Source organism: Onthophagus taurus, chromosome 1, assembly GCF_036711975.1.
Source record: "Onthophagus taurus isolate NC chromosome 1, IU_Otau_3.0, whole genome shotgun sequence".
Classification (NCBI taxonomy): Eukaryota; Metazoa; Arthropoda; class Insecta; order Coleoptera; family Scarabaeidae; genus Onthophagus; species Onthophagus taurus.
In genome coordinates, this window is record NC_091966.1 from 34,168,187 (window position 1) to 34,192,800 (window position 24,614).

Genomic DNA, 24,614 nt, shown 5'->3' on the forward strand with positions numbered 1-24,614 from the left:
ATAACTCGCTGCACTAAGTCGATTAGAGAAAGACCAAAAAGAACGTCATGCAGATAATGATTAGGAAGATTAGGAGAATTCTAACAACAGAAACGCTAATTTGTATAGGAAATATTGATCAGCTTCAACATGGAATTATTCTTTACTAAAGCTGCTGTAATAACTGACATGGAGAGTTCACGACAAATAAGTCCTGGCTGATATGGAAGATTCAGCATGCTATGAAACGCGTAGTTTTTGGTAGAAGACAAACCTTTTGCGTCAAAAAGGACAGAAATCAACGATAGAGGATAAAAGGAAAAGTCCAACAATCGGCAAATGTACACAATATAGAATACTACTAATCTTAACGATTCACAAAACGTATTAAATGAGAAATAGTAATCACGTAGGTAATGTTCCATCATTCATTATTTTTAATTATGATTTCATCACGTCAAACTTGTTTTTAACAAGATAGCAACTACGCATCTACAACGGCAAACATTACATTAATAAACATATACATACTTAAACGTGAAAGTTTCTAGTTTTATTTTTTTTTAAGTTTTCATATATATATCACAACTAAATAAAAAGAAAAAGTGAAAACGTTGTTGATGAGGAACCGTGTCGTAAAAATTAACACTATGTAAATGAAAGAAATTAACCTACAAGGTTGCTGACGAAAAATGTCGGGATCTTATCGAATAGCTCGATCGTTCCACAAACAAATTACGAGTCCACGGGACAAAGAGGCTTGGCGTTAGGTCAACGTTAACGCATGTAAATTTATGTACAATTAACCACTTCGTTGGGGTGACGAGGAAAATTCGAGGGGATGAAAGGGGTCGAAGAAAACTGGGAGAACAACCAAATACAATCGTTTCTCGTTGATTTATCACGCTCGGTTTCGATTCGACTTTAAATATTCACGGTTTTAAAGGACGTTAGTGTAATTACGCGTACGGAACGGGAACGTTGACGAATAGCTATATGCAAATGTGAGGTAATTAATCTACGTGCGCGAGGAGCAACGGCATTCATCAAGGTGAGAAAATTCGTGCCTCTCTTTAACGCGTCGCGTTTGTGTTTGTTCGTCTTTTTTTTAATGGTTAAACTTTCATCATAACATTTTAAATTTAACTTCCTGTAACGGAAGAAACTGGAGATCTTATCTGTAATTAGGACTCGAAGAAACTCAAATGGTACTTCTCTCACGGATATTCATCTCCACCCACGGCTATTTTTCAATTTAGGTTTCCGTACTAAGAGAAAGTTTTCGCAAAATATATATTAATTACCTCGCCCAGTTATTAATAAAAAATAAATGCCTTATTCAACCACTTCTGGTTTATCAATTAAAAATCAATACAACGTTTCGTATTTAACAATGAACCTTTGAAGATGAGTTTAAGCAAATAACACTTTGCTGACGTTTAATTTGCCTTCGGTTACTATATAACTGCTTTCGGCTGTCACCTCATCTTCAAGAAGTGCATTTCAGCATCAGACGGCGACCGAGTTAAGGTCAACGAGTGCCCGTATATGGTCATCGGCGTTCATTTCCTTATGCGCACTTTAATTACTTGAAGTCGGCCCGAAGAACAGGACTGACAGCTTTTGTTTTGCACGTTGTCCTCCTTCTCTTCTTGGGACCGTGCAAGAAAATTCTTCTTCTTCAACAACGCATTATGTAACTGAATAAGTGTGTATAAGAAATGCACGGTTAAATTATTATTGAAATAACTTCTTTTTTTGTCGAGTGTCTCTTGTGAAACACGTAAGGATAACGTTTCTGAAACCACATAGAGATATCGAATTAATGTGAACTTTAAAAAAAATTCTTTGGGTTTGGTATCTCATTTACAACTTCTTTGCGGATAGAAAATAAGATTGTTTCTTAATATACTATTGAGTAGTTGATAGTTGAGATTTCTTTGAGTTTTTTTCTTAAGGTTAATTAAATGATCGTGCGGTTCACTTTCGTTGGCATTTAGTGCGGACACACTTCTAGAAATAGAAAAAAAATGTCTAATGGAGTATGTCCTATGCGGTGAACTATGCACTGCGAAACTATTAAACACTATTGGATAGTAGTGAAAGCATGAGAACTTGCGCACGCCACAGCGTGCTCAATAGTTGAAAAAAATAATATTGGACGTATACTGGAAATGCAATTTCCTATTAACATATTTATAAACTCTTTCGCGTGCGATATGCGTTTGGTTACCATGTAGGGGATATGTAATTAATTAATTAAAAATTTATAACATATGTATACAAAGAAAATTTCTATAGATTTCTAATATTTATACAAGCACCGCAATATCTTTTACATCATACGATATTAGACATTTTTTAAGAATATCGATTTTCAGTATTTAAGCAAAAATCCTTAACCAATAAAGAAGTAGACATGTATCACTTTGATAACAATTCTCGGGCTTGGTTTTATCAATATTTATCAACTTAAGTGAAGCTTAATATGATGTTAATCGGCTAAAACATGATATTTAACACTTTGATATTTGTACAACTAAATATCAAATAACCCAACTTTAAAAAATTGATACGTGTTTGTTTATAGGAATGAAGAATTATTTTGATATTAACTAACGTGGAAACTTTCCTTTTTAATTTGATATACATATAGGAAGATATAATATCATTGTAAATATGTCGAGGAAAATATTTTTTTGGTTGAGCCAAATCTTCTTATGTTATCATTTTTTTCTATGAAAATATCTCCTTGAAGAAAGTCTTCTTGAGAAAAAACATTTGGATTGTTTGATCATATCCTTTCTTCTGAAATATACCATTCTGCTTTTTAGTACTAATTATTCAATATTGGGGTATATATGTATGACAGCAAGAAGCGAAAAACCTCTAGAACTCCTTGTATATTGTCGCATTACGCACACTCTGGCTACATTAACCACTCTCAGGAATTATCTAAAGCTAAGATACAGCTCGGAGTGGTCTCCTTGATTGTGAGTCTTAAGGTGTTCACAATAGAAGCGCGATAGTCCTTCCTGTAATTAATTATGAGATAGCTAGGGAGATCAAAGCAACACATTTTCTGATTCTAAGTAAATGGATTCGGATTTTGTTGTCAATATTAAGAAATGAATGGATGAGAAGTGGCTATTTTTGAACAAGTTGTTTTACTAATTATGTCGAGTGGTTAAGAATAATAAGATTTGGTGACTTATCTGGGTGAAAAAAACTTTGAATTGTTTTTATCATTGTTAATATGTCAACAGGATAAAAGCTGTAATGTTAGTGGAAAATTGAAAATGCAAAGATTATTAAAGACTATATTCAAGTAGCCAAAAAGTACGTCTTCTTGAATACGAAAAATAATTGATGCAGAAAAATATATTTGTGGGAAATTCAAACGAATGCTAACGTCAAAGTGTTTGTAAGCAAGATAACAAGCAGGAGCACAGCTATATCACGCTCATCAGTAGTCCCTGCTGCCGAATTTTGTTGTTGATTGTTGTATTACTGACAAAGTGGCTATAAGAACGCGGAAGTTTAAATCATAGAAATTGGAGACACAATTGGAGACATGATCTTATATATAGACATGAAATTGCTCAAAGAAGATCGCGTTCAAGAGAAAACTAAATACTTGTCCTTTTTTGACATTACATTTTGTACAGTGGTCTCATGTCTTATATTCAGCAAACAAATCCATGCATCAAATAATTCTAAACAAACCATTGAAACTTTTTTATGCGAAGCTTTTCTAAAAAATCAAAAGTTCAATTTGTCAAAATATGTACTTTTGACAACACAGAGAAAAAATAAATGAAAATGTTTTGAAATCTAACTATGTTATAGTTTGGCAAATCTATCTTGACCGAGCACCGAGCGCGCATCATATACAGTGCCCAACAAAAGTATTCCTGTAAGTATTCTATATGAGATATTGCTAGCGGAAGACGAAAACAAATAGGAAGGTATTGATGGAGAGAAATAATTTTGCAATGTTTGTTTTGCAAAACGGTCTATTATTTATATGGATGAAACTTATCTACATTCGCCCCATATCCATGAGAAAAATTGGTATGATAATTCCAACATGGCCCTTCAGAATCTTATACCAAAAAATAAAGATTAAATAAAAATTGGTATATTTCTGAGAAGCTGTACAAGCGATGTATAAATTTTTTTAATAACCTCGACAATGTCATGATTTCGTCAATTTCACTTCAACGATTTACTGTAGCACTCCTACTTTTGCGCAACTGAACAGTCAAAATAGTTTTTCCAAGCTGTACTTTGATGTCAGAATTCAGCAGACATAAGTAAAACAATTTGGTAAATACTAAAGTTATTTTGACAAACAACCAAAACATTTTACTTGGTGTTTTTCACCAAAAATATAGATTGTTTGATATATTCAGGATCAATAATTCTGCATGCAAAAATGACATCTCCTTTCACTGTAAAAGTGTTTCCTGACATTTTAACTTCATGGACTTGCCTGTTTATGACATTGTACCCTGTAATCGTAGATGTTATATAACACCAAAACATAGCAAACTTGAAAAATATCAAGTATAAAATGTTTAAGACATTTTCGAAAAATAGTAGAGTCCCAGTTAACATAATATAAATCAATTCAATTTGATTCAATAAAGCGCCAAATTTTTAATCGCTAAAAGTCCATATGAGACAATATTGATCTCATTTTGGTGACCCGTGTTCGGCAATTTATAAGCGTTTTAATAATCGTATGTTCGTTCTAATTTAATGTGGACTAATTTAGACAATGCCGTTTTAACCACTTTATAGTCAATAACAAATATTGTATTATGAATAATTTGTGACAAAATTTGATTCGTATCTATTAATTTTCAGTCAAATCATTTTAGACCTCAATATTTCCTAATTACATCTTAACGTCAACGTTTCAATCGGTGACAGATTATGTATATTGAAATTTCATGAATTAATAATTATTTGATGACAGCATCTCATGAATATCATCAGTATTAATAGAAATTGATAAATTTAAATTTGACCAATATAAAACTTTTAATTTATTCTATTTGGTTATAGAATATATGTATACAGCATCTTAAAAATAATATTGTTTAAAAGTAAGCCCTCGCGTTCATGGCGTTCAACCGAACAGGAAAATTTCTTATGACGCTCGGCAGGTAGACTCCGTGATGGCTTAAAAATTTTAGTGGTTAAATGATTGACGTCCTGATTTTTGTTTCTCCAGTATTATACTGGTTTCTTCAAACTTTTTGACATACTTCCGAATGACAGGAACGCATTGAGCATCATTAAGATGACGAGAACCACGAATGCTGCAAAATTTTCTCGCGCTACTGTCACCGATTCATTGTTTTTGTAAATTTCTCGAACACAACGCAATTCCCAACAGAAAGCTGTCGATTTACTTAACCCCCCGTACCCCGCAGATTGGTTGCGTTTGTCCGCAACTGACTTTCTTAGTCACTATCTGTTAATATGCAGCTGCTAGCAAATTCAATAAATATGCAAGTTGTATTTCCTGCTGGCACTTGAAAAAGCATAATCAACAGTTACTGGCTCTAATACCCAAGAGCGGTTAATAATTCACTCGTTAAGTGCATGCCTCTCAAGTTTTATTTTGAACAATATTGCACAAAAATCATGATAGGGCTATTGGGCAGCGGGTAAAGTATTCCAATCCCTCAGAAGATTCTTCCTAGGACATAAAGAAATTACCAGAAATACAGGTGATGGAAATGAAATATTTGAGGTACATACTTGGAGTAGCAAGGAAATATTTTATAAATGGTGGAGGATATTAAATTAAGATGGTATGGGCATATGATGAAACTGGAGGACAATAGACAGGTGAAAAGGGCAAGCTAGAGGGTATACACAAGAGAAGAAGACTGTGAGCCAAGTGGAACGATAGTGTGGGAGATCTTGGCAACTGCCGGTAAATTTTGAATAGAGGCAATGAAGTTGCTTGAAAAATTCTATTTCAAACAGGCACAATTAAATAGAGAACTGGAGGGGAGAAACTTGTATTGCATTTGCTATACGGTCATAAATTCTTTCTTAGTCAACTGTATTACACATTGACATAACTATAGCATGGTAGAACCGAAAACATAACAGAGGAACAGTAAAGAAATATTGAAGTAGACATTCCTACTAGATAAGTTTGGTTCTGTCAAAATCGATGATTATCAAAGGCATTTTCAAATGCGGTAAATGTTAATGTTAAATTAACCAAGCTTTATAAATTATGTTAATGTTTAGCGTCACGTTAACTTAACGGTACGCTAGCATAATCCGCTACTCAAGGAGTAGATGAAGAATGTTCAAACCATGTTAAACCATGATCAAGTCAATTAACGTTTATAAAACGTAACTTTATTTATTTGAAATAAAAAGTATATTTTGCTAAAACTAAATATTCTACTCTGAGTAATCGAGGTAATTTGAGATAAATGTATCATAATAAATGTATCTAAACTTCTTGATTATAAAATTAAAATAACTTTATTGATTGTTACTTAACCTCGATCAAATTACGATTAGATATCAGTAATAAGATAGATTTGATAAAATGCAATTGTTGTATTGTGTTAACTGTTGTGGATAACATGTAATACAATACGAAACGGTTTATTGTTTTTAATTAGAAAATTTTAACCCAAAAAGTACGTGTGTCTGTGATGAAAGATATTTATAAATATTTACATATAGTCACAGGTGTACGACATCGTTTCTGCTATGGTAGTGTCTCCTCCGTTAGCGTACATTCACTCTGTCTGTAGGTCTCTGGCCGTGTATATTTGGACCCAAGAATACATTTCAAACGACGATTATTGTTTCTGGGTAATTCGAGTGGTTGGTAAACAATTTGGGTAAAGACGTCGTTCGGCGCCAACGGTCTGTTTGCGCGAGATCAGAATGTGAAAGGTGACTTTTCTGGAAGTTGGGCAACTTCGTCCAGGAAACTTTAAAAATTGATCTGAGCGCTCTAACTGTTGGCGCCATAAACGACCCGACGACTATTAACGATTTCCACGTCTGCAAAAATGAGATAGAGTAAAGGCGCCCAGACTGTTAGCGCCTTGAAAATTCAAAAACTCTATATTTCTACGTGGGCGTTTGTTCCAGACGACGGACGGCGATATAATTATCTTTTAAGATTTTACGCATAGATACATATATTTTATTCACAGACATACACGTACACGTGGGTTGCTCGAAAAGTTCCTCGCGACTACCAGAACGAACCTCGTATTACGTACATTACATATTAATAATACCCGTTATGCTAATACAAGATATCGTACCTATTATTTTCTTCCTTAATTTTAATTTCAAAACATGTCTTACATAAATCTAGGATTGTATCTAATGTATATTTTATATTGCGGCCAGTTTATTATATTCGTAAAACTTTAAAAGAGCAAACCGAGACTAAATTGTGCTAATTCCATAATGTTCAAAGAAATAAAATTTAAATGGAAGCAGACAATAACTCTGTTCGATTTTATCGTAATGAAGAAATTGAGGCACTTGAATCTCTAAAATACGACCGATTAACTTTATCGGCGAGTTGCTCGCGCTTTTAAAGCTCTCCTATCGAAATGAATATGTAAATACAACTGGTTTCTATTACGAAGACACAAACGGAATGTATTCGAAAGCAATTGGATATTATAAAAATCTAAAATGCTAATTTTTGTTTTTTATTTCAGATACACACTTTGAACATTTCGATAATTTCTTTAAAAATAATAAATAAATAGAAACTATAATAAACTTGAAATCACATCAATATCTTTGATAGAACCCGTCTTTAAACGTCAAAATAAAATGCGAGCGAAACAGATCTTGCAGATGATATCATCGATCGAGTGCATTCCTTTATAGGTAGCTTTACCACACAGTCACATATCACGTCGACTGCAAATATATCATCGATTTTACAGCGTCCAGACTCAAGGTTACCTCGACTCTTTCTATCATTTTTATTATAAATTTATCTCAATTTCTTTAATGCGTTTAAGGGGGATGGCCAGTTTTGCAGTTATCTAGGTGAAGTAACTTTCTAGAATCTCAACTCGTATCTTTACGGTTTTCCAATAATTGTTAAGAAAGCCGCTGCTACCCACCTGATGGTCATATAATACTTTACATCCGTGCTAATTGAACTATCTTCGTTCGGTCAATGTTTACGATTAAACGAGGTGGATTTTCTAAAACAAAGCCTAATAAACCATTTACAATAGATGGATTTAACTCGACTGGTTCAGTGATCTTTTCGCTTTGTAACTTTACTGCGTTGAACTTCGAAGTAATAAGAGGAACGGTTTCTAATATAAGAGTCCGGTCACGTACCGGCCATTATATTAGGTTAGAATTATTTAATCAAACTCCGGGAAAGTGCTTCGCATGAAAATTGGTTTCCAGATTTTTACTCAGACTTTAAATTTTAATGCAGAATAATAAAGTGATTTAAAACGTGATCAAAACAAATTGGATCATTAGTAATAGTTCAATTTATATATTGTTCATTACAAAAGGTCGTATAATTCTAGAACATATTAATTTTGCGATAATAGTTTTAAACGTATGGAAGTGAATGTAAACGTAAAGGGTGAGAAATATAGCATTGATTCTGATGTAATTATGTTGTTTAAATAAAACGCGATGTAAAGATAACAACGTGATGTTTCAGGTACATCCGTTCGGCGTCAAAACTGAACCGTAAGGATAATAACGATAAATATTTATCGATATCGATTCCACGGTGGCGACGTGTTCAATTTAAATACGCGTATGGGCGATAAGTGCGTTCACATCGACCGTTAATAACGTTTTTGACAGGTAACGGGACCCGATTATCTTACATATGTACCTACCTGGAGTACGAACGAAGAAGAGATTTCAACAAAAAAATTATTTCGAAACGGTTGCAATCATTTTTTAACCAGTTATAATTCTTTTTGTATAAAGAAAAAAATTAGATGTAATTTACTGAATGGAATAAATCAAAAAATCTTAAATGTACAGTTATTGAGTCAGTTAATATGACTCAATGAAAGTGAAACCGATTAAACGTATATTATTAAAATGATTTAAAAAAGATAATTATTGTGTGGTTGTATAGAAAGTGGGATAATTTCGTATAATGTTAAACAAAGGAATATATAAGATTTTATATTGATGATTGACAAGGGTGTTTAAATTTATTTTCCTCAAGTGTTATTTTATAACAAGAAGTTATATGATGAGTGTTTGATTAACTTGTGTTAAACAGCAAAAGCAAAACCATAGAAAAAGATAGCCTTTTCTTTTAGATGTAGTGTCCTTTTTATATCTATAGTTTTCGAGCAGTAATAATAAACTTCGCAAGAAAAAAAGTATGATATACAATTAAAATATGCTTATTAGCATGTATAGTAGCTTGGCATCGTAATATGAATTCTTTGGGCAAACTTGACAGAAATTTAATTATTAAAAAGTAGCCATTTGGTTGGTAGACTGGTTGGTAGACTCAAATTAGGTATATTACATTTTTGGAGGTTCACACATTAAATTGAATAAAGAAGGATGGAAGGGAAATGCGTGATAAAGGATGAAAAAATACTTCGATCGAGCCGGGCACGATCCGGCAACCTCTGCCTTTCCGGGGCATTGCTCTACCAATTTTTTCATCCTTTATCACGCATTTCCCTTCCATCCTTCTTTATTCAATTTAATGTGTGAACCTCCAAAAATGTAATATATTATTAATTACCTCGGTAGAGTTTATTTGGAACCCACCTTGACGTCGATTGGTTAATTTGTACAAGGTTTCCTTGTCAATTACATATAATCCGAAATCCTTTAGTTGGAAAAAGTATGTAGATCGATAGCTCAATTGGTAGAGCAATGCCCCGGAAAGGCAGAGGTTGCCGGATCGTGCCCGGCTCGATCGAAGTATTTTTTCATCCTTTATCACGCATTTCCCTTCCATCCTTCTTTATCAAATTAGGTAGACTGCTTTGATGGAAAAGTTTGATACCACGATAAAACAGTTAAATAAATACATAATTAAAACAGTTAAATGTCAGGAAGATATAATGGTAATTAGTTAAGTATTAATAGTACTCATCTCTATCCTTCTAACAATTGGTGCATACAAATTCTCGTTGCAATGAGTAGATATGTTGACAAAAATATTTTTATGCATATTCTTAAAGGTTTTGACGATACTGCACCATACTATTAAGATAGAAAATTTAGTGACACTTTGCAAAAAGAACACTCAAGATTTCTCAGCGTAATCTTTGTGCACTCAATTCATTAATAAAGCAACTTCGGTTTGCAAATATTGTCCAGTTGAACAGCAAAATATTTGCTGTTTTACTGTTCCTTTAATAACACTATGTAGTTTTGGTCATGGTCCTTCCGTTGTTATCTATTATTCTTGGTTCTTAGTGCCGAAAAGATCCTAAAATAGCCAACCATTTGAAAATTAACATTTTCTTTGGCTGAAGAGTTACATCTGGCTTGGGTAAAACTCAAGGGATTTTTTGGTCCATATTAAGAATTAATCTTATAGATGAGATTCGAGAAAATTTGAAATACATCTTGTACGAATTTTGATGGAAAACTATTTCTACAGGGTTATTTTAAATATAGTTTTTACGATTTCTTTAAATTTTGATAAAAAAATGTATAAAATTTTAAACCATTCAAAGCTTCGACGAAATTAAAATATGTGCAGTTTTGCGTGATTTTCGATATGAAGCTTTTTATACCGTTAGAACAATTTGTATGTCCAGCTAAAAAGCTTTTTGATGCGAATTTAAAAATTTTAATTTCAGTGACATCCATTTTTCCATACCTTGTATCTGTAGAAAAAATTAAATTGGTTATTTTAAGTGCGGCAAGGAACTGTTTGTACACGTGAAAAGGGTGGTAAATAGGAGGAGTACTGGATTGAACAAAATTTTCAACGAAACCGTGGTTCAATATATTCTCCAGAAAATGAAACGAAAATCAAAAGTATGATTACCGCCGAGGTCAAAACAACAAATTACTAATTCTAAAACAAAATTTGCTTTGAAGTCCCGAAAATCTTATTTTAAAGTGCCATGAAATTGCCATTAACCGGATATAAAGTCGCCAGATGTAAAACCAACTGAAAATGTTGGTTTGTGATATGATGTTCACCAAAAATGATTTCGAAAAGGTGCTGTTCCGCGAATTAGAGAAATTTACTTCGGAGCTACAAGAAAACGCCAATACCAAACTTATTTAAAGCGTACACTTTGTGCTTTTACTTATGCATCAAGGAGACGTTAAAATGTCATTTTTAGCAAAGAGATGTAGTCGAAGATATATCTGGAGGATTTGACGATATTACACCATACTGCAGGGAATTAACCTTAGTAACTCTTTGGAAAATGAAAATACCATCTGATGGTAAAATTTCTTCAATCGCTTTTCTTAAAATAATTCTCCCCAGAGAGATTCTTGTAACAATGGCTCATATAACAATAAACTTTAATATTTTTCAAAAACTTTTCTTGTTCGTTAGTACATATCATGAACACTAAAATTATAAAGCCGAATTTTCTGGGAGTAGGTCGACTTTTTATTGGCTTTTTCCTGGTTCGTTTTTTAAAAACATAAAGAGTGTTTACAAAGTTTACATAAATATGACCATTCCATGTCTCCGATTTGTGATTGAGTAATAGGTTCATAAATTCCTCTACTTTACCCCTTATATACAGTTATTATGTTGGGCTTTTTATCATCTTCAAAGCTTTCACCTATAGAATTGTCTAAATGCATGCTGGAAATTAATATTGCATTCCGGCCTTTCTTTGGAACATACAATATCATTGTGCTATCTTTTTGAAATCCAAAGTTAATAGGCTTATAGCTCGTCTGATAAGGTTCTTTTGGCTGCCTTCCAGTATATATTTCCAAATTATAAATGTACTAAACTTTAGCATCCACTACAGCGAAAATTTTAATCGCTCGAAAGCCGATTAACATCTCGTCCATTGTAGCACACGATCCTGGCGAATAACTCTTTTTGCAGTTTTCCATAAATACAGTGAAAACGTTAGGAATAGCTGCTATTATACATATAGTTTATCAATACGTTTACTTTTCTTACGAGAATTTCAGTCAATAAAACGACGATTAAACTTGAACCTCGTCAATTGCATTACTACTTCTTTAGCTTTTGCCTTTTACTGTGCCTTTTCCAATATATCGTTGCTTATGAGACACTTCCAACTTTGAGGATAGTTTTCTCTTGCATCGCAAATCCTACAACATCTAACAAACGAATCAAATATGTTTGTTAGTCTCAATTAGTCATTTCCATTTACTTTCTTGCTCTTTGCAAGAAATTGTCCATCACTTTCACCTCTACTAAAACTATCCTCTGAAGATGAATCGTTTTGTTCTGTAACAGAGTCACCATCTTGTTCCTCCATATGATCTTCTTCATATGTATCACTTTCAGCATCAAAGCCATCATTAATTGCTTTATAGGTCTTAATAAATTTAACCATTGTAGAGAGTAGCACCTATACAAAATACAAGATACACTAACGCGAATTGTCAATGTTAATCCTACGAGTGTTTTTGGTGTTCCCTCAACTAATCAAGATTATAACAAGATCACTATGTCTCTGTGCTTTTGTCTACAGTGAGAGAAATAGATTGTACGAATCGTATTATAGAAAAAATATTATACATGCAGTATTATATTAATTATATTTATTGTACTGAATACAATCTCGTCTCGCTGTCACTATTTGTAGTAAACGTATTATACCTTATAGTATATTTTTAGTGCATAGTGCAATCCATTTCTCTCAGTGTAGATTTTAGAACCTGTGCAGCTCCATAGCTACTGTATTGACCAGAATGTAATTTACCACCAATATCATTGTATATTGATCCATGATTCAGTAATATCATTGCAAAGTTCATTCTCTTTGTGACTAGTTTCCTTTATCGCATCATCTGCTATATGTTAAGACATTTTGGGATTAGTGATGTCATTTGTACGAAAACTTTGTACAAATTTTTATGCGGCTTGTCAACTTGTTACATAACGAAAAAACAGCAAAATCTCACGTTAACACAAAATGCGTAACTTGTCACGTTCTGACAATAAGCCCCATTAAAATTAATATTTTAATTAGCAGTGCTTCTTTAAAATTTTATTTAGGTTATCGTTTTTATTTCACTTTATCATAACTGAATTTTAAGTAAATTTGCTATTTAAACCTATTATATACTTATAACGAAGGTTCCCTGGAAAATAGATTCAATTATCGCTTTAGAATAACAATCAATTAGTAAACTAAAAAAATAACAATGTGAGATTTCTCAGAAACGTTTAATGCTTCGTTGATAAACGCATTGGGATTATTGTAACCTTATCATAGTGCGCGACATGTACGATGATCTCATAACTATAATAAAATTCTCTAATTTATGAAATGACCCTTAACTAATGCTTTCTAACTCACTATTTATAGTATTTATATGTTTATTATGATTCAGGTGACTATTATTTAATTGATTTTCTTAAAACAAATCTTTAACATCTTCATCGATATTATTATTTTAGTTTTATGCTAGGATTAATGCAGTGAAGTAATCATACACTTGTGACTCTTCTTCAACCATGTGTCTCATCGAACAATTTGCGTTATAACGTAAATTAAACAGATTGCCCCGTAATAACAGCGTTGAAAACGATTGATATCGAAATTTACGTGAAAATTATGCCCGGATATCGTGAGACGACGACACGATGGATACGAACGGTACAATTATCATAATAAATTGACGAAGGTCGGAGGAGATCACAGAAGTAAATCTTAAAAAGAAAAAAATATATTTTTTAATACATTCTTTTTCTAACGTAGCAATTTATGCACGTATCATCATTCAACCGTTAATATATTTATAGGTAATTTGTCATGTGTGGTACCGCACCTTCTACGTGGATATGCACGCTAAAGTACAGGAAGAGCTTCGCCTGACTTCCTGTTAATCCATTATTGGGAGCCTCAGGAATCGATACTTTAACGAAACTTTGGAATTACAATATCTGCGTATCTTGTATATCGCACCTACATAGTTTATAATCTAATTACTATGTGCGAAACAAAAGCTCTTTGAAAACGTGCCTGAGGTGAGCAAGTTATGAGCTTTTGTTCATTGGCAACGTGGAAATAATAACAGACTTAAGACTATGTTGTTTTCTGTGACGGTGTTTCATTAAAATTATATCATAAAAGACGTCTTTATAGTTAATGCGATGTCAGATTTTAAAACGATATTAAACTTTATTAGATTTCACAAAATTAAGTTATTATTATGTAATTACATAATATTCTTTTTGTTTTAATAGTTTAGAAAGAAGTTATGATTAAGACAAAAAATTAACACGTACACTTTCTCACGATATTTGCGGTGTACCTATATTATATTGACAGCAAAGCAATTATAAAACTAGAAAGTTTGAGTAGAATCATATCGGGAGGGGAACTACAAAACGAAATTAACTAAAACATCTGTATATCTTATAATTTAATTTTTATACTATCAAACGAAAAAGATAATAACTGTTTGTAACTTTGATAAATAGGTTTTGTAGTAGACACGGAGAAAATTGTCGTCTACAAATGCACGAATTATGCAAATCTATGAAAAGACAGGACGGCCAAAAGTGAATTTGTGCCCCCATTTGTCTAATTGTCAGATGCACGGTACGGAAAGTTGGTTGTGTGTGCAGCCGGGAGACTTAAGCTCGTGATAAATTACTCGATAAACTCTAATCCCATTAGGAGGGGAACAGTTGTGGAGAATCCACAATTGCATTAAACTATCCGTTGTATGGGCGCATCAAACTCTCTTGCATAATACAAAGTAACGATAACCAATAAACGTGAAATTACGGTTTATAGATCGAAGAACTTTGCCGTGCAAATTGCAGTTCTTTCCTTTACAATTATTCTCTCCATGAAAATGTCATGGAATATGAATGCAGAAAACGGTAATAATACCGTCACGAATAATTATATAAAATTATAATTTTTTTATGAAACAAAACTTTGCCAACTTTAACAACCGGTTACATTATACTCCTAGTATAATACCATGCATATTTAATTTGAGTTTATTAAAATTTCAGAATTTATAAATAAATTTATCACCCGTATTTTAAATAAACACAATTTAAATCCCGGCTTTAATTTACTATTTAGATAATTCTGATTTACAACACGTATTATATCCGCGTAATCCGGTGACGGTTAAATTTTGGCAAACAGCTTGCTGCTCCGTTAATTACCAAGCTGTTATATTTCAGGGAGTTTATCCAATAGAGTTCACCGGCAACGGTGATATTGTCCGGATTGAAATTCGGTGTTACCATTGTTCGGAAAACGTCCGAACCGAAACGAAACAGCTGTTCAACGAACACAATTTTGCGCTCTAAAAAGCCTGAACGGTGTTGTTGTTATCTAGAAATACAACAACAATAGAGAAATCTTTAATAATACACACTCTACTCGTTACCTGCTTCAAAATCAACTAGCTTTATTAATTTCAAGGCAAATTGCACATCGATGATCTTAACAATATAGTTAATGATGTAGTTCCGGTGACGAACACCAAAAATAGATATAAATACATCGGAAACACGTGGGATATGAAATGAAACTGAAGATGAGTTTTAAGAAATTCGATACTTAAAAACAACACAGATGGTATTACTTATTTGATACCGGAAAATTGGTTATGTTTTTAGTGTGTGAGTAAGCTTTTATAACCAAGATAAACATAGAGATATAAAATTTCAATCAAATCACATAATCTTAAGTGCCTAAATACCCACTTATGGTTTCTTATGTAAAAGAAAAAATATAAGATTATTTCACGCAATAATAGTGTTAATATTACCTGTCTTTACTTAACCGGTTTCGACGATGCAATTATTATCTTCAGGAAGAAGACAACAAAACAATATCTATTGTGTAAGCTAGATATATTGAGAAATACTGTGAAAGTTGTATTTTATAAAATGATTCATACGAAATATTGTTTCGAAAAAATTTCCTGTTGTGAATAAATTAAAAATTTATATTTTTTTCTCAGTTAGAGTTAGATCATCAAATGGTATTCAATCTAAACTGTTTTTACAATTTTATTATTTTGTTCCAAAGAATAGAAAAAATCTTAGAACCCCTTTATAACCACCTTAAAACCTCAAAATCTTAGAAAAAATCTTGGGGTTATACTGGAATCTAGATTAATCCTAAGTTAATTCTGGCTCTCTCTTAATTCAATCTTTTTATAGATGAAGTTTGAGGTAACCTGAAATTAATCGCCTTTGAAATAGAATAATAAGCAATTATTTTTAATTTTTTCTTTATAATCATCATTTTTAGGTTTCTATTGTTACAGTCTAAATATGGATATCCGACTTATTTTGAAAGAGAAAAAGAAGTTCTATGACTACTAGCCCAGGAAAGTCAAGTACGAGATTAGCATTGCAAACTGAAATCGCGCGAGAAGTGTTTAACCATTCTCCACTTCGATCGTCAAATCGTTTGAAGCCACATTTCATGTCAACAGAAATGTGAGTAAGTACAGTTGCGTCACATGAAGTATAACAAATCTTCATGTACAAAGAGAGCACACTCAATCCTCTCCGAAAGAATGATCAGACTGTAACACGGGATTCTTTCCCAGATATGTTGAAGAATTTTTTTATACGATAGTCATAGGATTAAACCTATGACAGATGTTCGATTGCAACCGATAGATATTTGCCTTAGCCAGCACGATTTCCTGTGATTTCTGGCTATGGGGGATAGTCAAAAACTCTACAAGACTTTAATAACCTAAAACAACGGAAATATGTGAGTAAGCATAAAAAGTAGAAGGTAAAGGAGTATAATAGCTTCATTGTTTCACTATATTTGGATAAAATAAAACTCAATCTTATGAGAGCGGAAAGATATTAGTATTGCATCCAGATTAAAAGAACTAATCTGTATTAATCTAGAATATATCTGTTTTAATTAACAAAGATTACTCCTACTAATCTTTAGTTCTGATTTTGCCATAAACAATAAGACTTCAAGATTGACTTACATTGATATACTGTTATAGATTAAAAGATTAATTTTTAAATTTATGGATTAATACCGAAATAATCAAAATTAATAAATTAAAGAAATAAATTAAACGCTGATTAACAGAACCAATCTGTGTTTAAAATAAGTCTGGATAAAGTTCTTGAATATATTTAAGTTAATTGACATTTATCCTCAATTACTTCTGAATTAATTATCATCACCTACGAACGAAAAGCAATAATATAACGATTCAGAAAAATTAATGCAAGAATTTTATATATTATAAATTAATCGAAATACATATGAATGGAAACCATTAGACTGATGATACTTTTACCTTGGTGAATTAATTTTGTCCCACTGTTTCTTTAACTTCGTTTGTCCAACTCGTTTTTTAGGTTCTTTCTGTCCCTCGGGGTATCTTTAGGTGTCAATAGCGTGGATCCCTCCTTTCTCATTGCGTGCCCAGCATCCTTAATTCTAGTGTTTTAGCTGTAGTGCTTCCGTCTGCTGCTTTTATTCGTCTCTTAATGTATGCTGTCATTACTGGTTTTCTTAATACAATGTTAAATATATTTCTTTTAATCCTATTTTTTTTGTAACTAAATTTTTTTAATTTTATGTGTTAAATCTATAAAATAACTTGTTACATATTCAACTCAAACTATATGTATGTTTCAAAAACTTTTAGTTCGGTGTTAAACACAATGATATACCTATCATTTATTTCTTTAGCCATTCTTTCTTTTACAAATAAATTGCTTCCTAGCCATTTATAAGAAAATGGCAAAATCTTTAGCTATCAATTTAGGCAGAAGCCACACATAGACAACAAATTACTTTTAATGGAGTTCCTAATCACTCAGCTCATAACCTCTTCTAGTGCGATTAAGTGATCCTGACGAATTAACTTTACTTCCTTATAGCTAAATCCAAGAGTTCTAGAACATGCTCACGTTACATGGGTTTCACGATGTATCAGCCATCTGGGTTAGTTTCCTTATGGTTTTAATCTATGGTGAGATTTCTCGTAGTACCTCAACCCTAATTTTACAGGAAGTACGTTAACGAGTACCTTAAGAACGTCAAAGCGGCTTATACCTATCCCTGATGGAAATTATAAACCGAAACTATCTATAGCATATACATTTCTACAGGATTGTGTCATTCAATCACTTTATGTGATAGCCGCAATACAGTTTTATCAAACAAGTTAGAAGTGTTTCTGAAGAAGGTTGCAACATGGCATCCGAAACGTCAAATACTTTTTCAAAAGACGCACGGCTTAATCCGGAAGTTTCTAGTTCCATGTCTAGTGTTAGTTCTGTCTGATTTACTGACAGTTTGACGCGTAAATATATAGCCCTCATAAAAATTCCATCCACTTTTCAATATTGACACTAATAAACCACTGAACTAGGTCTGCATAATTTATTTGAGTATCCAAGAGGAAAAAGCCCAAGGAAAAAGTAGTTGTTGATTTGCACTTTGCTAAACATAGAAAATGCGTTTAACAACGTGACACTACATCTCTTGCAATAACAACCTTTGACAAAGGAGTGGAATGAAATATAGCAATACGCTTAATGAAGAAAGGGTACTTCTTGTAGTTTAGGAGATGCCTCCCCTAAGAATGGTCGAAGCTGTACAAATTCGAGCATATACTAATGGTATAATTAGTACGGTTAAAGGAACCTTAGGCCAAGAAAGTCTTTCAAAAAAACTTAGTAGAAACCACTCCATCAATACACAAAACATTATCTTTATGCCTTTTATTAGGACTAACGCAAAGGTTACGCAGGCAAGGAAAACGGGATTAGCGATATTTTGTGCAATATAATTCACGCCAACCTTAGCTATAGAAATTCTTGGTCTACCTCCTATGTATTTGCACATTGAGAAAGTAGATAGGATAGCGTATACCTGACCAACCCGAGAAGCAGATTTGGGTAGATTATAAAAATTTTGATTTAAAACATATTAGCGGTGCCGGAGTGAGAAGTGTGTAGGATTGTATACCAGGTAGAAATTTTTGCCATCACGTAACATTCCTGGTTTTGACATGGGATTGTTCTATATGTGGAATTTTTAGTCATCAAAATAATTCTTACACAATCAAATACTCCATCGATTGCAGGTGCTGCAAGCACTGCAATTCGTGAACATGTTGCCTTTTATTGATGGCTGTAAAAGAATGGAAGTTAATAATATGAGGGAATATTCAGGATTAAAGCATTAAATGAGTAAGTACGAACAGGCAGCACTGAAATGTTTGTGAGACCAGAGCTGCCAATTGGAATTAGAATTGAATTTTGAACCTACAAGATCTAAATCATTGTTTTCTTTTTGTTTCTTTTCAATATAACCATCCAAAATATTTATATCCTATTTTTAAAACTTTATGGAATCGGTATTCGTTTATGTGTACTTCCTAATATTTTTTTAATTTCAACATAATGTTTAAATAGCTTATAAATTTCTTAATCTCAAGAATCACAGACTTGATTCTTTCTAATTTTACCTTTTAATACCTTTATTATTAAATTTTCAATAACTCTACCCTGATTTCTTAAAAAAAAATAAGGATTTCTCAAAACTCACAAAAAGGATTGATTAAATTTTATCATTAATTTTTCTCCTTGTATAGGTTTTACCATAATTCGATTTTCTTTTAATTCTTAGACACCTGTTTATATTTACTTAAGTAGTAGTAAATTCTCTAGCTTCATTATTTTACATGAGAATTACATATAGCTTATTATAGTGACGTTTGAGTCATTGTTACCTCTTTCAATGTTAACGTGTTCATTGAATTGTCACCGGATCCTGTCGACAGTTGAATGAACAACCATGTTTATTTGTAGTAGTTTGTGGTGTGTAGAGTTTGTGTCATCAGAATGAATGCTTACGAATTTAAAATGCAACAATGACACCATCACCTAAGCAGAATGATATACGATCGTATCAAATAATCCCAACAAAGAAATAAAGCGCTCGATGTGTGAGTAGTAGTGATTAAAAGGAAAAAATAAATAATAACGACATTATTGTAGATCTTCATAAATTTGGAACAGGATGTATTTATTACATTATAAAATATACTGTTCCGCATCATTTACTGTATTTATGTTCGCCGTTATCGTAGTAATGGAGCAACGTAGATGATTACGGAGACTATCACATTAAAAAACGCCTCCAAAACAAACTAATTCAAGCGATAACCCGTTATCTACACTGTAAAAAGTCGATAAACATTATTCGCGATCATTTTATCAGCAATGTGAACTTGCGAACTTGAGTACATAATCGTGTGTTTACGCACGTAGTGAAAAAAAAATATTGTTGAAGTCAAAAAGTCTAATCGTTCGTGTACAGTTAGTAACAAAAAATTAATAACTACTGGTTTATTAATACTCAAAATAAGACAAATTAAAAGGTTTAATAAGAAGATGCATGTTTGCGAATCAATCCAGTAATACGATTTATCTTTTTATCTTGTTTTTAGCATTACTTTTGTATTGTTCTATGAAATCTATACGTTGACGTATATATCCGGTCTTAATTCCTATAAATAAACACTTAACGTAAAATTTTCATGTAGAAATATAATTGAATGGAAGGTCGATCGTTATCTTATCGCCAGGTATTTTTACTCATACACGTTTAGTTAATTAGTGTAGATTTATAAACATAATGTTTAAGATTAAGTTTAAGATTTAGTTGTTATTCAGCGTGAGATTGTTGTATATTTTTCATTGAACTAAAAATAGAACTAACACTAGACCTAGAACTAGAAACATTCGGGTTTAGCCATCTTAAGAGACGCACGGCTAAACCTGAATGTTTCTAGTTGTAGGTTTAGTGTTAGTTTTAGTGATAGTGTTTCTCTAGTTTTGGTTATTATTCAACGCAAAATAATATATTTTTCAGAACGCAACTGTGGATAGTAATAAATTATTAAGTAATTCAAATTATATACATAATGTAATCATTATTTAAATATAGAAAATGTGTAAACGATTACACAGGTCGTATTTATAGATTTTCTAGAAGCAGTAGTAATAAATTAAGGTGGTAACAAGGTTTTAAAGTTTATACATCAAAAAATATTTTATGCGAAACATAAAAATTATGTATACATTTTTTTTAAAATAATAATTTATAACATTGTAAAATGAAATTAAATGATCCCGTAAACTGCCAAACCCAACAAGTAATTAAAAATTAATATCCGTATCCCATCGGGGCCGACACATTAAATTAGCATATTTTTTTGCGTAGTGGCCAAATAAAAGAAGGGGGAGCTTTGAGACTTTAAGAGAACGTCTCCTCTCGTTCATATACAAGAAGCAAATTCTGCAAAAGTACAAGGTACGTGAACTTGTAACGCGCGAGCTGACGTCACGACACAGCTGACTTTTTAATTGGTCGCGGTTGCCGTTTGAGATGCAAATTAATTCAGTATTTATTACCATCGTACTTTACGATTATACTACACCCAACGACCATTTCATACTTTTCTTATAAGATATTTTTGATTTAGAAATGAAAAATAAAATTTACCGCTTATTCGTCGCATGATGTGTCGTCAACTAGCTGTAATTTCTAATGCGTGTTGTATTGTCCTCCTTTCAAGACTATTCAACATCCAAACTGTGACAACTAATGCACTCTAGATTTAAAAAGGGAACTACACATCAAATTTAAATCGTTCCTTATTTTTGTATTTTGTAAAAACACCAAAAAAGTTGTTATATACCCAGAAAATTTGCACGCAAGAAAACAACAATATGAGTATACGCGTACTTTTGTAATATGTACTGGCGGATCGTAGTGAACGTTGGAAGTCGCGGGTAGACTTTGAACAGTAGAATCACAGACGGCGATGGCAGACAGCGCGGTTGCGCTGAAACAACGCGCACTCGATCAACGACAACGCCTAGAAGTACATACAACCAATCGCACACTTCATATCCAGATCAACACAAAACATCCATAACTTACAGTACATCATAAGATGGATATGATTATATAAGATTTATAGAAAAATAATGATTGATTCTTTATTTAATGCAATTTGTTTGACTTTGAGTGATTTGGATCAATATCTGGATACAGAATGTAAATTATTCAATATTTCTATGTAATTTATGTACCTAAATATGAAAAAATAAAATATAAGAACATTATATACATATGTATATATATATATATATATATATACCTATATACAGGTTGGTCTATTTAACGTGGGACAAGCGATTATCTCCAAAACGGTTCATTTTACATAAAAATGAAGCAAATAAAAGTTATTCTGTGCGAAGGGGGAAACCATATGACGATAACATTTTTTGACCTTGACCTTATTTTCAAGGTCATATGAAGGTCACGACCAATTTTTTAAATGGCACCCTACGTTTTTGATTGCAAAATCTGATTCATTATTTAATGCAATTTGTTTGACTTTGAGTGATTTGAATCATCTGGATACAGAATGCAAATTATTCAATACTTCTATGTAATTTATGTACCTAAATATGAAAAAATAAAATATAAGAACATTATATATACAGGATGGTTCAGTTTTTAATCGGGAAATTTTACTAGAATGTAGCACTTGCTAAAATAACACATTTTTTTATATAAACATAGCGATCAAAGTTGAGCCAAAAATGTACATTTTGTTTTGTATTTCGGTTGTAAGTAAATCGTAGAATTTGAAACTTTGTACGTATATACTACTGGTTAACACCTTATTTTCTAGCATATCTTAAACTTCCCCAGCGCCCTCCAAGGGGATGAAATTCACGACCCTTTGATTTTTTTATAAGATCTTTTTAACGCTATGGAATATTAACATAAAAAAATATGTAAAAATATACTTAGTTTCTGTGTAAAAAAATAAAAAATCGTGCCATGTACCGCTATGTGTCGCCATGTTTATCTAAAATTATTCTAAAAGTTGTCTCTGAGAACTTGTAAGTTTCATTTACAGTGAATCCTCATAATTGTTGATGATAATTAATAATTTTTGACTGTTATTAAGCAACAGTATCAATTTTTTAATATTGTTTAAAACAACGTAATTTGTTCAGACAGGCATTAATCTTATTTATGGTTTTTCTTATGAAAATCACAATTAATTGGTGTTATTTAATTAGTACTAGATCCTAGTAAGTGCACTACTTTCATAGCCAGCTATAAAGAAAATTTTTTTAATAATTATTTTTTTACGCTAAAACTATTATCTTTTAGAAAAAACTAAAGAGACAAAAAAGTACCAATAATGAATAAGCTTTACAACCCATGTTTTTTAATGTTAATATTCCATGGCGTTAAAAAGTTGTTATAAAAAAATCAAAGGGGTTGTGAATTTCATCCCCTTAGAGGGGGCTAGGGAAGTTTTAGGTATGGTCGAAAATAAGGTATTAACCAGTAGTACATACATACAAAATTTCAAATTCTACGATTTACTTATACCCGAAATAAAAGATAAAATGTAAATTTTTGGCTCAACTTTGACAGCTCATAGCTCGACAACAAAAGAGTTGCAACCCTATGTTTATATAAAAAACTTGTGTTATTTTGGCAAGTACTACGTCCTAGTAAAGTTTCCCGATTAAAAACTGAACCACCCTGTATATGTATATACAGAATGTTTCAGGTTTTTGTAGCAGGACTTTAACAGTCGATAGATCTTTTAAAATTAGCACAAAACTTCATATAAACATAGGTCGACAAACGCTTTGTTTTGAAGATATATTTTGAAAGTGTTTAAGTTAAATTTTTTAATTGATTTTTATTTAATATTACACATCATTTATAAAATGGACAAAGGTCGAAACCTTTTAGATCTCTCTCTAAATATAATACCGACGACCCAGGTCACCTAATCTACATTTTCTGGATTTTTTTTTATTGAAAAGAATTACGTTTGTCCATAGATTCAGATTTTGCAATCAAAAATATAGGGTGCCATTTAAAAAATTGGTCGTGACCTTGATTTTTGAATTTGTGCACGAATTTTGCTCACGTTTTCTTACTTCTAGCAAAACTTTTAGCTTTCTGCACTGTTTTTTCTCTTTTGGTGATTATCTTGTTTATTACCTTATCACAAGTGTCTCGCGATCTTCCACTCCTCCCACTCTCTTGCATCCTTGTTCACCGTACTCTCTGTAGATGTCCCCACCAACTGAGCTGCCTCTTTTCTATAAAATCGTTCGGAACCTCAATATTTAACTCTTTCCTTATGTCATCATTCCTAATCTTGTAGCTCTTAGTCACCCTCTTTAGTCTTCTCAGGTATATCTCCCTCTTTTTCTTTTCATTCGCATCCACATTTCACAACCTAAAATTAAGATAGGTCTGTTGCTGGTTCTATGATGCTTAGACTCAAGTTCATGACATTTTGCTGTCTAAATGGAGACCAAGTTCTTTCAGAAATATACGCCGTTTCAAATGACTTTATATATAACTTGAGTATTT

The 24,614-nt window shown here is 32.1% G+C and overlaps 1 protein-coding gene across 1 annotated transcript in view; it reads right to left on the minus strand.

The window, feature by feature from the left end:
• LOC111429253 (CRK like proto-oncogene, adaptor protein) overlaps nucleotides 1-21,965 on the minus strand; it is a 150,554-nt gene extending 128,589 nt beyond the window's left edge. The window contains exon 1 of the mRNA XM_023065122.2: nucleotides 21,693-21,965. Coding sequence (XP_022920890.2) covers nucleotides 21,693-21,708 — 16 coding nt within the window. The 5' untranslated portion in view covers nucleotides 21,709-21,965. The remainder of the gene's footprint in view (nucleotides 1-21,692) is intronic.
• Nucleotides 21,966-24,614: the final 2,649 nt, after the last annotated feature.